Source organism: Nelumbo nucifera, chromosome 5, assembly GCF_055504915.1.
Source record: "Nelumbo nucifera cultivar China Antique chromosome 5, China Antique-T2T, whole genome shotgun sequence".
Classification (NCBI taxonomy): domain Eukaryota; kingdom Viridiplantae; phylum Streptophyta; class Magnoliopsida; order Proteales; family Nelumbonaceae; genus Nelumbo; species Nelumbo nucifera.
In genome coordinates, this window is record NC_142653.1 from 22,985,478 (window position 1) to 23,001,540 (window position 16,063).

At 37.0% G+C, this 16,063-nt stretch overlaps 1 protein-coding gene across 1 annotated transcript; it reads left to right on the top strand.

Moving 5' to 3' along the window:
• The first annotated feature begins 2,495 nt into the window (after nt 1–2,495).
• LOC148791292 (protein DETOXIFICATION 33-like) lies at nt 2,496–5,882 on the top strand. The gene is made up of 9 exons (XM_088887181.1): nt 2,496–2,779; nt 3,009–3,204; nt 3,496–3,841; nt 3,921–4,007; nt 4,149–4,205; nt 4,313–4,551; nt 4,942–5,060; nt 5,176–5,262; nt 5,512–5,882. The coding sequence occupies exons 1-9, from the start codon at nt 2,525–2,527 to the stop codon at nt 5,566–5,568; spliced, it is 1,443 nt and encodes a 480-aa protein (XP_088743307.1). The 5' UTR covers nt 2,496–2,524; the 3' UTR covers nt 5,569–5,882.
• The last annotated feature ends 10,181 nt before the right edge of the window (nt 5,883–16,063 follow it).

Sequence of the window (16,063 nt, forward strand, 5' to 3'; positions counted from 1 at the left end):
CTGCGAGGAGCCCGAACTCTCCCTTTGACCCCGAGTCACACAAAGCAGAGACCCGAACTGGCCCGTCTTATGACAGTTCGGGGCCCCCCTTATCCAAACTCAAGACCGCCTCACGCACCGCTCCAAGCACTTCGCTTCCGGAGCATTGAACTGGACGAACCGCGCCGTACCTGACACCGAAGGAGTCCGTATCCAAGGGCGGCGCGCCTGACTGACTTGGGATCTGACGCTTGACGACCGCATTTCAAACGGCCACCTGCCACCGTCACCTGTCACCACTACCTCCAGTTACAGAGACGGCTCCGACAAAAGGAGCAGTGACGGTTCTGCCCCAGCAGAGGCGATGCCGCCCGAACTGGCAGAAGCATGGAAATACTCATTCCCGACCTGACAAGAGTCTAGGAGTGAGTGCGTGAGGTGGTTATAAAAGCTCTCCACCCCCAAAGAGAAGGTATGCAAACTTTGCGCTATTTGGTTTATCTTGCCTTTGAAGGATTCTAACTTAAGCTTCGGAGCCTTTACACCGGGTTCTCCCCGGAGCTTCTTCATCTCCTCCGTTTCAGGTTCTCTGCTACTCGGTTCAGAGGCAAGATCGTTGACAGCTAAGACTGGCCGGATTGCGCATCATCATAACCGCTTCCGATTTTTTAGTGTTTCTGCTCACCACCTCTTTAGTGGTGAACTCTCTTAATGCAATGGCAGCGACAAATTTTGAGTCCGCACCATTTCGAGGTCTACGTGTTGCCGCAATAAACTCGTATACTTGGCTGCCTTTCTTCGCATTCGATTATAAACTGGTTTCCGAGCATTCTAAGCAGCATTCCGGGATTTCTGAAATGCAAAGCGAAAGCGATACAGTAGAGGGAGGGAGGAGGAGGAGGGAGGAGAGAATGAGAGTGCGAAAGAAGAATTCTGAGTTTGGGAGGAAGAAAGTTGCAGGAAGAAGAACAGGAGAGATAAATAATGGGTCTCATCAAGGTCATTTTAGTCTTCATAAATTAATTAGTAACTTTGAAATTGAAAAAAGAAAGAAAATCTGAGTTGCCGTGGGAAGCTATCTATTGAAAAAGTTGAATTTAAATGCCATTTTAAGTTTGTATGAATTGGCCTAGATTTTAGAATTCTGAAATGGGCTTATCCTTATTTTTCCCTAATAAATATTAACCTTATATGTGCATATCGATATTAGTGGTGCAATTATATTCATATTAAATAAATATATTAATATATTGTTTTGTTAGAGTACAGTGAAATGATGAATTTTGAAATTTTCTTTTACAATATTATTTTAATAATAAAGACTATGATGACTTTTCGGTCAATTAAACGATTAAACAATTAAACGAATACAGATGTTATGTTGAACTTTGAAACAAATAAATTAATATTTTAATATTTTTTATCAAAATGCAGTATTTCATTAATTACTTTGTACTTTTCATTTCAATCACATTTAATTTTCTTCCTTCTTCTTCGTTCTTACTCTTTCTTCCTTCTTCTTCATCGGTTCTTACTCTGCAACATTTATTTTTAGCAACTTCTCTTTTTTTTTTTAATTCGGTTCTTATTTTTCAATATTTCTTACTCTTACTTTTTCTTTTTCTTAACCGCTTTCTCTCTCTTCCTTTTTCTCTATCTCTTGCTCTCTTTCTCTCTTGATGTTGCAAAGTACAGGTGAACAATCTCTCCGTTGCAGATTATATTAATGGCGACGCTTGTTACAGTGATATCAAATAGATGGCTATAATTCAAAAAAAATTTAATTGTTTTTTTTCTTTATTTTTAGAAAATTTGATGGATAAGGAACGAAAAAACTTCAAACCATGTTTCTTCTTCCTTCTTTAGTGAAGAACTTGTTAAAAATGTATTTCGAATTCGAATCAAATTCCAATATACAATTATTTAGACGAATTCGAATTCAAAGTATTGTTTTAAGAAACCGCGGATATCAATCGAAATCGAATATTTATTTATTTAATGAGTTTCGAATTCGAACCAAGTCTGATTCGATTCGAATTCGCTCGGTTTACACCTCAACTCGGCTCGTCTTGTTTTGTATTATTTAAAAAAAATATTTTATAAAAATAAAAATTATATGTAAAAGATATTTTATATTTAAAAATTTAAAAATTATAATATTTTTATTATATAAATTAAATATTGAACCGATTTGCGAGCCTCACGAACTGAATTCTAATAGACTAGAACTCTAACACGAATTAGAGTGAAATCGAGCCGAATCGAACTCGAACAGTTCGTGAAAAATTCGACTCGTTGCCATCCTATGCCCAACTAACCCCAAAAGTCTAACATCCGCTCAACTAGTGTAATCGAACCAAACGGTCAAACCATTAACCATGTGACCTATACGTGTACTTTCTTTCAAAAATCAAATGTAATCACCGAACAGGACAGTCTAATGAGCGAAAGTGAACTCATATATATATATATATATATATATATATATACCTGTGATGAACTCAGCAGCTCCAAGTCCTACCAAGAAAGGCGCGGAATTTTAGAAATGGAAACTCCATTGATAGAAGAAGACCAAGAACAGAACCAGGTAACTAGAAATAAAAGTAGTGTGTTGTTGAAGCAGGTAGGTGAAGAGTCCAAGAAGCTCTGGAACATCGCAGGGCCAGCAATCTTCACAGCCATATGCCAGTACTCGCTGGGCGCCATCACTCAGGTGTTCGTTGGACATGTTGGCACTCTTGAACTTGCCGCTGTTTCCGTGGAGAACTCCGTTGTTGCCGGCTTAGCCTTTGGTGTCATGGTAATTAATCTTCGGCCTCTCTCGCTTATTGTACACACACAAATTCATGTAAAAACACGTAGGGAATTTCCTCCGCCCTTTTCTATTGCCATGTTCAATTCAAGCATCTAAGTTGATAACTAGATTCAAGTTTGAGTTCAAGAAGAAAAGCAAACAGCCTCGTCCAACTCAAAAATATATTAACATATATATATGGCATACCTTTTGTTTTCATCCGCCTTTTGCTTAGTTGGGAATGGGGAGCGCATTGGAGACGCTGTGTGGCCAAGCATTTGGAGCAGGAAATCTTAGGATGCTGGGAATTTACATGCAAAGATCATGGGTCATTTTGCTCTGCACCGCTCTTGTTTTGGTCCCTGTATATGTCTTCTCTCCTCCTTTACTGAGGCTCCTAGGCCAGACTGCCCAGATTTCAGATGCCGCCGGTGCTCTCTCTCTCTCTCTCTCTCTCTAGAATTGCAATTTTTTTTCACAAATGGACATCGCTATCTCCAAATTTTCCTTTGAACCTTTAAACGAAATGAAATGAAATGTGTATCTCACCAAAAACCACAACTTTTTTGGGGTATAGAACTATAAAACACTTAGCTTCAAATGGTTGATGGATAATTAGATAAATTCTATGACCTGAAACGAGTCCAACCACACTAGCAGGACTGATGACTATCACAAGGTATATATGTATGATGGATGGTTAAAACTTGTTGATGGCACAGGGGTATTCGCTCTGTGGATGATTCCTCAGTTGTTTGCATATGCCCTTAATTTCCCAATACAAAAGTTTTTGCAAGCACAAAGAAAAGTCATGGTAATGGCTTACGTCTCCGCAATTGTTTTGGTAATACACGTGGTGCTTAGTTGGTTGGTCACGCTGAAACTTGGATGGGGCCTGGTCGGTGCGGCCTTCACCCTCAACTTATCGTGGTGGCTCGTCGTTCTTGGTCAATTACTCTACATTTTCATTTGGAAATCAGATGGTGCTTGGACTGGTTTCTCTTTGCTAGCTTTTGCAGACCTGTATGGGTTTGTCAAGCTTTCCTTGGCGTCCGCAATAATGCTATGGTACTCTCTCTCTCTCTCTCTCTCTCTCTCTCTCTCTCTCTCTCTACCATCTATCTGATCTTGTTGCATAACATGGCAGCTTGGAGTTCTGGTACTTGATGTTAATAATAGTGATAACAGGACATCTAAAGAACCCATTGATACCAGTCGATGCCATTTCCATCTGGTAAGAGTATTTCATCATTAATTCACTCTGTGCTTATAATGTTGAATTTACAATAAGGTATTTAGTTTTCTCTCTTTTCGACCTGCTGAGAATATCGTTTAAGACTAATTTGTTTATTTGGATACAAATTTCCTTTCACAGCATGAACATAAACGGATGGGATTTAATGATTGCAATTGGATTCAACGCTGCCATAAGGTTTTACACTCCCATATCTTCTTTTTTTTTTTCTTTTTCACTTGTCGCTTTGATTGATCCTTCAACATTTCTGTTCATGAAATCTTCCTATACGGTTGTTCTAACAGTGTGAGAGTATCAAATGAACTTGGAGCCAGTGATCATCAAGCAGCAAAGTTCGCTGTAAAAGTGGTGTCTGTGACATCCGTGATCATAGGACTGATTGCCATGCTTTTGATTATGACAACAAGAATCTACTTCCCTGTTCTGTTCACCAGCAATGTTGAAGTCATGAAAGAAGTTTCCAAGCTTTCTATCTTGTTAGGTGTCACTGTGCTTCTGAACAGCCTCCAACCAGTCTTGTCTGGTAATTAAATATCAAATACTACTTTATTCTTTTTCAGGTTCTTCTACATTGTAAAACCCATTAAAACCACTGTGGTTTACTGGAACAAATCACCTAGGAGATCTCCTACATAAAAAATAAATAAATAAAAAGAAATTTGAACCTGATGGCCAAAGGCCTCCATTTGAATTCCTTTGAGAGGGCTATAAATGTGTGAAAGGTCCATAGATTATATCTAGACAATTTATGATCATTCCAGTTTTCTTGAAAACACAACAAAAAAAAAAAAAAAAAAACACCCATGACAGAGTCAGAGAACACCCGGCCCCTATATTAGCATTTAAAACAAAATGTTCATTATTTATGAATGTTACGACTGTATAATATTTGATTCTTGTTTCCTTTATTCAGGGGTTGCTATTGGAGCTGGTTGGCAAGCAATCATAGCATACGTCAACATTGCATGCTATTATATTGTTGGTTTACCTATTGGCCTATTACTAGGGTTCAAATTTGATTTTGGGGTTGAGGTGAAGTATTAATTAAGCACGCGTGATTTAAATGAACAATTGCTAAGATCGTATAACTATTACTACTGAGACATTCTTTTTTCTTTTCTTTTTTTTTTTTTTTTCTGAGTTGCAGGGCATTTGGGGAGGAATGATTGGTGGAATTCTTTTGCAGACCATAATCTTAGTGATAATCACTTTACGCACTGATTGGAAGAGGGAGGTAAGTACCCAGAACTTCCTTAATTGCTTGAGAATTGAGTGGATATAGTTTATCTGTTTCATCATATCTCGCTTTGCAATTGTTTTCTCCGTCATGTATTATATTTGCTTTGTCTCTGGCATGTAGCCTTTATACTTATTCTGTCAGATCTTGTTAACTGAAGTCTGAAGATCAATTAGTACAAAGTTACAAACTACAAACAATTGATGCCCTTTTAACCTTTACCATGCATAACTGATGAATTTGCAGGTCTCACAAGCAGAGAACCGAATCAAAAAGTGGGGAGGATCAACAGGGCAGGATTGATATCCCGCGCACTAAACTTTTAGCTACATTGGTGTCATTTATGGTGGCAGTGGTGGATTTGATTGTCTTCATCAAGATTAACACATCACTTGTGAATTTTTCATTGAAATTATGTTATCAACATAATATTATGCGTAGGAATATTAATTATGAGTTTCTTTTCAAAAAAAAAAACAGAATATTCATGTTTTTCAATTGACAACTATCAGTATCTCTAGAGAAAAGCTCCAATAAACCGTATGGTACTGAGAGAAGCCGGTGTATGTGTAACCTCCTAAGAAATGAGTACTATGAGGCTGGTAGAGACGGGTCTTTTTCTTTTTCTTTTTTCTTTTTTATAACTAGCTGAGGTACTAGAGTTACATTGGCGCCCCCCACGGAGTGCGCCCCACATGGACATCTCAGCGTGCACTGGGAACATCTCTCATAGTTGTCATTGGGAGATGTTCCCAATACACGGTTCGATTTCGTTGCTTCTCATGGATGGAACTGTTTATTGTGGTTAGGGACATTCCACAGCATTTTTTCATCTGTCATTATCTCTTGGATGGAACTATTTATTTTTAAATTATTTATTACATTGTTTGTTTACATTATTTTTATTATAAATATATTTTTATATTCATTGATAATTACATATTAGTGTTTTATTTTATTCATTATTATTCTGTATTATTATACCAATTTATTTTGGATTTAAAATATAAGAATTTTCTGTTCAAGATCGCTATATATATTATTTCACAAGTTGTATGTGAAATGTATCAAATCTACAGTTTGGTGTAGGCAAGTCCACACTACACTTGCAAAAACACCCCTATGGGTGTAGACAATTTCAATCCATACATTTTATCCACAATTCAGAATAGTTGCAAACATTGGTGTAATGTGGATTCATTCTTGCCATAGTGGTGGTTCACACGCAACAATTTTTCATCCACGTTACATAACACCCCCCTGAATTTAGTGAATATCCCTAGCTACTTGACCTATTTATTGGGTAGAGGTCCGTGGGCTGCCACGGGTCGTGCCGTCCTCCCTGGTGGAAATTTTGGGGGGTCGGCCCAGCACGGCCCAGGCCCAAGCGGGCCCGTGCCGTGTCATGCCGGCACGCGGGCCTGGGCCGAGCTAGGCTGCAAGCCGTGCCGTGGGCTTGGACCGTGCCGGGTTGGGCCATAGGGCGGGCCTTGGGCCTAGGCCAAACTGGGCTACACTATTTTTTTTTTTACTTTTTATTTTTTTTTTTGAAAATTTTGATTTCTTTTCTAAGTAAAATTGTAAAAGTAAAATATTTAACTTTCTTATGAACTTTGGGAATTATGAACTATTTAAAAAATTAAGAAATGAGAAATTTAAGTTATTTAATACATAAATGAAAAAAAAATACTTAACCAATTTGAAATAAAAATGATGGAATGACAAATTGGAAAAAAAATAGGAATTTTATTTCATTTAAATTTGAAAATTTTCCAAACCGGGCTACTCAGCTTAAAAGCCTTCATTTTTCCCATAGTACTACTACTACTGGGGTGGGAGTTCCACTTCCATCGACATCAAACGCATCCGCATCAGTGCTAACACTAATAATATCGTGATGCGATTGAATGTCATCCATGGTGAATATGTTGTGGAATTGGTTTTGAGAAGGGCCGGCCATTTTTTTAATTCTAAAAAGATAAAAATTAATCTAATTCAACTTACCCGGATTGCCGATTCAAAATCCTAGCTCGATTTCAACGGCTGAAGCCTTTCAACGTCCAAGCCTCCCGAATTGAAATACTTGAGCTGGTTGAGCAAGCATTCTTCTTGTTGAAAGTCGAAACTTCGATAAAGTTGATACTTGAGAATTGGAGAATGTAGAATCAGACAATCAGCTAATCAGAATTTCTCAAATTGCAGATAATTGAGAATGTATGAGTATGAGAGAGAGAGAGAGAGAGAGAGAATTAAGAGAATTGTTGAATTGGTATGATGGGAATGGTGGAGGATAGGACTATTTATAGGATTTGAACATAATTCAATTGCCCAAAATACCCAAAAAACTATCTATTATTTAGTTGTTGGGAGGGGTATTTTGGTCATTGTAAAGTTACTTATAACTTTACCCAAAATGCCCCCTAAACTAGTTGTTATATAGCTCTTGGGGGACATTTATGTTATTTTTTCAACCCCTATAAGCAAAATACAGAAATACCCCCTAATATAGTTGTTTATAGTTGTTGGCGGGGGGGTATTGCTGTAACCCCCCCACCCCCCCTCAAAAAAGCTGAAACTAGCCATTGGGCCCCTTTGGGAGGGGGGGCCCAACGGCTATATTCCTGAGCGGGTTGTGTCGGCATGCGGGCGGCACGGCACGTGATGTCGTGCCATGCTGGCCCGGCCCGATTTACACCTCTATTATTGGGGAGCCTCTCTAAAAATTTCATTACAATAATCCACTCAAATCACAAAAGTGTAAAGCAATGAAGTTTCTACATCTAAGGGTGGAGAGTTTAGTTCCACAATGCATCCTTTGCTATTGTCCCTATTAATGCGTGCAATTTATGCACATTATTATAAAAAGAGTCCAGATCTGCTCCTCACACCAACCTCACAACAAGTCTCATCTTTTGCACATCAAGAACATTTCCCATACTTATATGTTGTTGTTCATGGGGAGATGTTTCCAATGCATAGTGAGATGTGTTATAAAATTGATATGCATGAGGAGCAAATCTGGTTCATTATAAAAGGCTTAGAATATTGAGGGTTGAGCCATTATGGAATTTCTTGCAAATAAAAACTCTACATGCACTCTTGAATAGCATGGGAATCTAGCTGCATGTTGGGAACATCTCCCCATGAATTTAACATACACGACACATGTAAGGGAGATATTCCCAATGTGCAACTTGGTGCTATGTCTATGTGAGCATAACTTTTGCTTGTAGGAGATCTAGGCTCAATTTAGTCTTTCTTTACTAAAGAAAGGCTTGTTTTTGGTAGAACACTAAAGAAAGCTTATACTCACTAAGGATGTTCATTAAACGGTCTTAGACCACCAAATCAAATCGAACCAAACTAAAACTTGCAGTTTGGTTTGATTTGGACATAAAAACAATTTGGTTTGGTTTCCTACATTTTACAAACTAAACCATACGACATATACCAATATATATAAATATATACCATACAAATTATCATTTATGCAAGCATATATGTTGTTTTAGCTTTCTAACAGGGTTAAACTAAGTATAATGGCCCAAACCATATTAGAAACTGCACCAAACTATAATAAAACAGTCAGATTTGTTTTAAATGCCATGAGGCATCCATATATATTGCCATGTGGCCCAAATCATTAATAAAAATTGTCATTATTCAAATGTCATGTATTATTCGTGTGTGCTATCACATTGAGGGTTAAACACCACACATGATGTTGGTGTGCACATTATAGAAAGTATAAATATTTTTTGAGCCATTGTAGAAAATATAAGTAGCTTTTTAGCCCAAAAGTAGGATCTATTTTTCATATTTTGTAACTTTTGGCTTCTTTATACTTTGTATTTTTAAAATGCATATTTTGTGAATTTATACTTTTCATGCTTTTGTACATTCAAGAGTGCAAAAGTATTTTGCAAAAGTATATCCAAATATTGCTAACTTTGGGCCCATTTGAGAGGGCTAAACTTAAGATTCAACTACCTTGGTTCAATAATTGCTTTGAAATGCTCTAAAAAACTATTCAAAGAGGTAGATAATTGAGAATGTATGAGTATGAGAGAGAGAGAGAGAGAGAGAGAATTAAGAGAATTGTTGAATTGGTATGATGAGAATGGTGGAGTGAGTACACATGTTGGAAAAGTTTGTGGACAGGAGATCCGGGGTGTATGCCCTTAAGTGAAAAAAAAAAAAAAAAAATCTTGCGAGGGCTATTAAATAAAGACAAATAATAAGGAAATGAGAAAAAGAAGAATGATAAATTATAAAGACCCCATAGCCATTAAGTCAGATGACAAAATGTGTTAAATTACCAAAATATTTGCATAAACTTTTTTTTTTTTTATTGTCATATTCTCTTTTAAACTCTAACCTAATCTAATATTTATATTCCCTTCCCTAGTGTTTATTGTTCACCAATCCATTCTCTCCTTTCCCATTGCTTCCGCCTTTACCCATTATTATTGTCAGTCACGACTCACCTTCAACATTCCCCACCGGTTACCCACACGAATAACGGAATAGAAGGATCAAAAGACCTGCAATAGTGGCCTCTTTCTAAGTCTCTTGATGTCCCTCACATAACAAAGACCAAAATGTTATTTACCTTTTGAAAAGAAATGGCTATAACAGGCAAAGAATGGTGCAACGAACAAAAATCACCAATTGAAGAATATTGAACAAATCAAGGTGATAAGAGTTGTAAGTGAAACAATAAAATGTCAAAACCTCATTGATGGTTTACAGTGTTGGTTGACATAGAAGGGCCAAAACTCTCCTAGGTTTCTGAAATTCATATATTTTCCATCTTCAAGGAAAACAAAAATCTCATGTCATCATCATTGAGTCTCCTTGAAAAGCCTAATTAGAAAGAAACTCAGAATTTCCAGTTGGATCCTACTACAAATGAATTTCCAAGATGTGACAATGGATTGAAGACTTAGACAAAACCCAATGTTTTCTTGGTTTCATTAGGTCTTGATCATCAATATCCTTTCATGATCTGCAAAAGAGCCTATCACGAGCAAGACTATTTAATAGGACAACAAAACAATCCAAATTATGTTTGTAAGGTCTCTTAGAAACCTAGTAAAAGAACTGCAATGACGATAGCGAGTCTTTGGATTTCTAACAATCATAGTGATGTATTTTCACCGTTCAGATAAATAAGAAAAGTGTAGTTTAAAGATTTAAAAAAAGAGTTTTTATAATTCAGTCCACTCGGGAAATCTTAACCCCACCCTACCGGTGGGATGAATCTGGCCGTGGATTGATGTTAAATTCATGGGTAAAATACAGTTTAAAAGAGGGCTATATTAATAGATTAAGAGGGACTATAATTTTAAATTTCTGAGGTCGACTGTAGTTTATCTATCCCTTAAAAAAATACATATATACAGGTGAATGAATTTTTTTTTCAAAATTAATTAATTAACTAACGCAAGCAGAAGAGATCTTTGTCTAACAGCTAAAGTTCAGGGGTATGACTATTGTTAGTCTTTCGCTTTCGTCCCATATTCCTCCAAAATCTCATTTTTCTATTCTTTCCTTGCACAACTTCTTTTCTAGATAACCACCTTGTCAAAGCCCTATCTATATCGCTCGTCGTCTCTTCCATTTTTTTCTGGTATTAATCAGTGCCTGACACCCCTCTACTCTGTTTAAGTGAGCGGTATAACATCAACTCAACAGCTTCATAAAAGCGGATCCGAAACCGCACCACCCTCGTCTCTTCCACTTTGGTCGCTTCTCTCATCGCTTTGGAGACCACAGACAGAAAAATATGTTACATCCACACTACTTTCCGATGATTTCTATGCACAGATAATCACTGGAACTAGTCAACGTAAATGCGCTATTGCTTGCGTCATTCTCCAGGAAGGAACCGACAAAATGATTATCAACTACCGTGATGTCAGGGTACAATCTTTTTTGCATTTCTTTTTTTTTTTTTCAAAATTAGAGCTTCTTGATATATTGTTTGGTTCCATATTTTCGATGTGTCTGGTAAAACCAGTGTTTCATGTTTGGACTTCAGATTTGTAATCTGCGCTATTATAAGAAAAATAGCATTGCTTGATAGTGTTTTTGTGCATCAATAAATCTGCGTAATTACATGCTTTTTTTGGTCCCTATTCCATGGTATGATATGAAAGAAGCTAATAATTTTCAAGTAGTAATTGAACTTCTTACTCTCCAAGATGAATTGCAGCGATGATCCGAGACCTAGTAAGAGTATTTAAATAACACTTTTTTGTTGTAAATGTTTCGTTTTTCACTTAAATGAGAAAGAACAGAAGTGTCGCTTGTTAGTTGTGTCAATTAAGCAAAACTGGTTCGAGAACATTTACAAGAGCTTCAAGTTTAAATTTATGATGTAACTGAGTTATGGTAGATTGTATGTTGGCTATGGGTTCTACAATTGACCGTAGCTTATGAGAGGAAATAACCACACGAGTTGATGAAGGTAGTGACAATATAAAACAACAAAAGTTGTATCCTACTGTTATCCAGCCATGATCTTGTTACTTGTCAGTGGTATCTTGGAGCTTCAACACTGTTATGATATCAGTATGTATGTTTCTGGATGTCCTATAAGGCTAGAAACTTATTAAAACCTTTGAGAGCTTATCACGGCTAGGATTATATCAAGCAGAAAGATGGTTTTATTATGAAAGGAGGCTAGCAAGGGGTGGGAATTCTTTTCTGAGCAGCTTTGTAAAATGAAGTAAACTTTCAGGGAGGGTTAAGAGATTTTACCCCTCCCTCCTGTTGTATCCTCCTTTTTAATCTCTTTATTAATAAAAGTTTCTGTTATTTATCAAAAAAAAAAAAGAGGCTAGCAATAACTGGAATGGGAGAAACAAAACTAGAATGTTGGAAAATGGGATCAAGATTCAAAATGGATTGTGTTCATGCAAGCTTTGAGTGGGTAGTACTCAATTACAACATTCTGGTTTTGTTTTAACAAAAGGGGAAAACTCACACTCACTCAAAGCAGCCTTTATAACTTGCCAGTCTATTTTGTGTCCTTGTTCACCATGCCAGCTTCAGTAGCCGGTACCCTTGATAAATTATGCAAGGATTTTCCCTAGGATGGGCCTAATGGTGAAAGGAAACTGCATTGTGTATCTTGGAGGTGGATATGTGAGCCTAAGCATTTGGGTGGTACAGGTAAGAGGCATCTCAGTAACATAAACAAAGTGCTTCTCTGCAAGTGGTTATGGTGGTATGGGGAAGAAGAAAATAGTCTGTGGCAGCAAGTAATTGTTGGGAAGTTTGGCTTAACAATCAGTGAGTGGGAGACTTGTGAAACTCTCAATTCTTACGAGACAAGGGTCTGGAAGGGTATAAAGAAGCATAAGGATGCTTTTCCTGGTAAGGTGAAATTGAAGCCTGGAAAAGGTGACAAGACTAATTTCTTTTGGAAGGACACTTGGTGCTCTGCTCTGATCAGCTTTTATGTAAGGTGTACCCTTCTCTCTTCTACATTGCAGCAAACAAGGAGGCTTGGGTATTGAACTACTATGAAATTCTAGGTTCTCAATTGGTGTGGAATCCCACATTTCGGATCAATATCAATTATTGGAGGCGGGGTGGAGGTAAGGGTGTCAATGGACTGGTTTTGGATTGGACCCCGTCCAGTCCAAAATCAATTTGGATGGATTGGACGGACCAACAAGACATATTGCATTGGACCAATCCAGTCCAAAATATTTATTAGATTGGATTGGACCTGGTCCATCCATAACAAATTTATATTGGATTGGGTTGGATTAAGCCAATATCTGGTTCATTGATATAAGATAGGAATATATGTGTCAATGGACTGGATTTGGGTTGAAACCAATCTAAATCAAAATGAATTTGAACAGATTGAACGGCCCAGACATTGAATTGGACCGGTCTAAATTGGTCAAAAACATTCATTGGATCGGATTGGACCTGGTCCATTTATAATGGACTCACATTGAACTGGATTGGATTGGACCAAATCCAGTCTAATTGACACCTCTAGGTGGAGGAGCTTGGTTCTCTATTCTTGAGGTTGAATGAGTTTAATTCGGTCCCTACGGACAGTGATAGAAGAGTATGGTTAGCTAACAGACCGGCTTGCTTCTCTTCTAGCTCATGTTATAGGATGTTCTAGCAGGCATCACCTAAAGTAGCATTCTTTTTGTGGACAACTGCTAGAGACAAGGTTCTCACCATGGACCACCCACTAAACAAAGGATGAAAGGACTGCCCATTGAAGATGTTTGTAGGCTGTGCAACTCAAGCACAGAAATCTTCTCCCACCTTTTTATCCATTGCACTTTCATTTACTCAGTCTGGGTTCATTTCCTTAAACTCTTCAACGCAATCTGGGTGACACCCCCTTATCTGGTCTCTTTGCTGGATTCTTGGTCCAAGCCAAGTTTTTCTACTAAGGCTCAATTTGGAAGGAGTACAAATACAAATAAGTACAGTGCAAATATATACAAAATAATATAAAATACAAGGTTGTGCACTCTACAGGTTGGTATTTGTACTCCTTCCAAACTGAGCCTAAAGGGAAAATTCTTTGGAAATTGCTCCCTTTGGCCCTTTGTAGGGGGTGTGGAATGAGAGAAACAGTAGGGTTTTTGAAGACAAGGCTGCACCTATTGAAGTAGTAATCAACAAAATTTAATGGTTGTTGGTTTAGAGGGTGCAGGTTTTAAATGCTTTTGAGGGCATACCTAGTACAACTTTTTTGAATAGTTGAACCTCTTCAGTTTTTAATCTGAACTACAGTATGTATAGTATGGGTTCATTGATATACTTGTAAAGTTTTTATATACACGCTTTGGTGGGCAGCTCGCCCTCCTTTTTTAAATGAATACACACATTAAATCTACTTATAATTCTCTAGATTAAATACAAGGAAGAATAGTCAGTAAAATACTAAAAAGAGAAATAGATAACTATAGATGATGGATCTTACACTCTGTTTGGTTTGAAGGAAAAAGTAGGGAAAGGTAAGGAAACCTATACAAGCTTTGTAAAGGTTTCCTTACCTTTCCCTTCCTTTCCCTACCTTTTCTTTCAAACCAAACATAGCCTTAGGGTTGTTTGTGATGAGAACTAATAAATAATGATTGAAAACTGAAGTCCTACTACCCATGTACTTTCAAGAATAGGAAATTCAATGAAGGGAAGAAGTATTCAGTTATTAATTTGTGATGCTAAACCATCAGCATTATCAATCCTGATAACTATCAGCTGATTGTTATTCTCAGATGCAGTAATTTTTCATCCAGGTACTTATTTGAAATATAGTAATATCCAACTATCCTGGAACATTGAACATCAGTATATGCCAACATTTTCCATTTAAGTTTTGCTCGGTCCTGTACTCCTGTATTCAGTATCAACTGCATAGTTCTATATAGTATGCCACGTTGTATCATTTATGACAGAAAATTCATGTCAAAAGAAGCAAGCAAAATGATATTATCCAAATATGTATGAAAGAGGTTTCAAGTCAGTATTTAATGCATTATCGGTCTTTAGAATCAAATAGATTCCTATTTTTTCCAAGTAGATTCTAGTGATTTTATTCATTATGACTTATTGTTGGGTTTCCATTGTTGTGCAGGAATACCTTCAGGAGAATCCATTATGGTTACACTATGTCAAAATTCCATTGGTAACATTAAATATGAAAATAGCTACTATGTGTTTGTTAAAGCTCATGGGGATGGTCTAACTGGTTAGTCTCAAGCAGTTCCTCTTGGTACTGTTTGTGCATTAAAGGTGAGTGAAAATCACAGAAACAGAACACCTCTTAGGAAAGAAAGCCTTCTGATCAGTGATTCAAGAGGAAGAAAGTAGGCCTTAAGATTCCCTGCAAAGCCCCATAGTATTCAAAACATTGAGGTTAGAACTTAAAAAATTACATGTTTTTCTTCCCAGTCATGTTTATTGAATTTTGCAAGTATTTTTTGGTTGTGCTTGTTTTTTAAGTTTTGAAAATGTAGCTTTTCTTTTTAAAACTTTCCTGTTAAACCCTGTAAAAAGTTTTCATTTTTGTCAAGACCCACACCTAGATTTATAAGGCCTTCCAGGTTTTTAACCTGCCTCAGGTGTAGGATTGGATCAACATGGGTAGTTTGTAGGTTTAGATAAAATTATTATATGCAATGGTTATCGCTTGTTCTTTTCTATTGTTGTTGCCATCATCAGAAGACATCCTGCATTAGTAACTCTTAAGTTTATTTATTTAGTTACTACACCCCCCTGACCTAATGTTGTTACGTCAAGGCCTTAATCCATAGAAAGCTTGATTGCAAACGTCCTTATATCTTTTCGAAAGGCATAAATGCACATTCATGCAAAGAATATCCAAATACTAAGCTACCTAATGTAATGAAGTTATACTGTTTAGAAGGTCTCAACTGCATAGGCAAGTAAGGGAACAAGAATGATAGCAAAACCATTTGCTTAACTGCATTTAGACAAAGATATGCCTAGCAGTTAGGGTTTTCTAAGTGGCGTGTGATTGCCCATCTGAGGAGTGGTTTAAAAGTTGTACAATTAAGAGCTATGGTATTTTTCTTCTAATTTGTGCCTCTTGTAAAATTTGTTAAATATGTCTAGGAGTTGTTGATTGACAAGGTATCTTTACAACAACTGATCACTTGATCAGTAGTAGAGTGGAAATGTAATAGGCCTTTGAGTGGCCCAATTGGAGTAGAGGATTCTATCGAGGCAGAAACGATTATATTTTTCTCTCTAGTAACTGAAGAGGGGATTAAAGCAATAGATTTTG

What these genes read in the sequence shown, in the direction of transcription:
- LOC148791292 (XM_088887181.1), top strand. Translation starts at nt 2,525, where the DNA reads ATGGAAACTCCATTGATAGAAGAAGACCAAGAACAGAACCAGGTAACT. An exon ending in GCGTCCGCAATAATGCTATG is followed by an intron (nt 3,842 to 3,920) that starts GTACTCTCTCTC and finishes ATAACATGGCAG; the next exon opens with CTTGGAGTTCTGGTACTTGA. An exon ending in GTCGATGCCATTTCCATCTG is followed by an intron (nt 4,008 to 4,148) that starts GTAAGAGTATTT and finishes TTCCTTTCACAG; the next exon opens with CATGAACATAAACGGATGGG.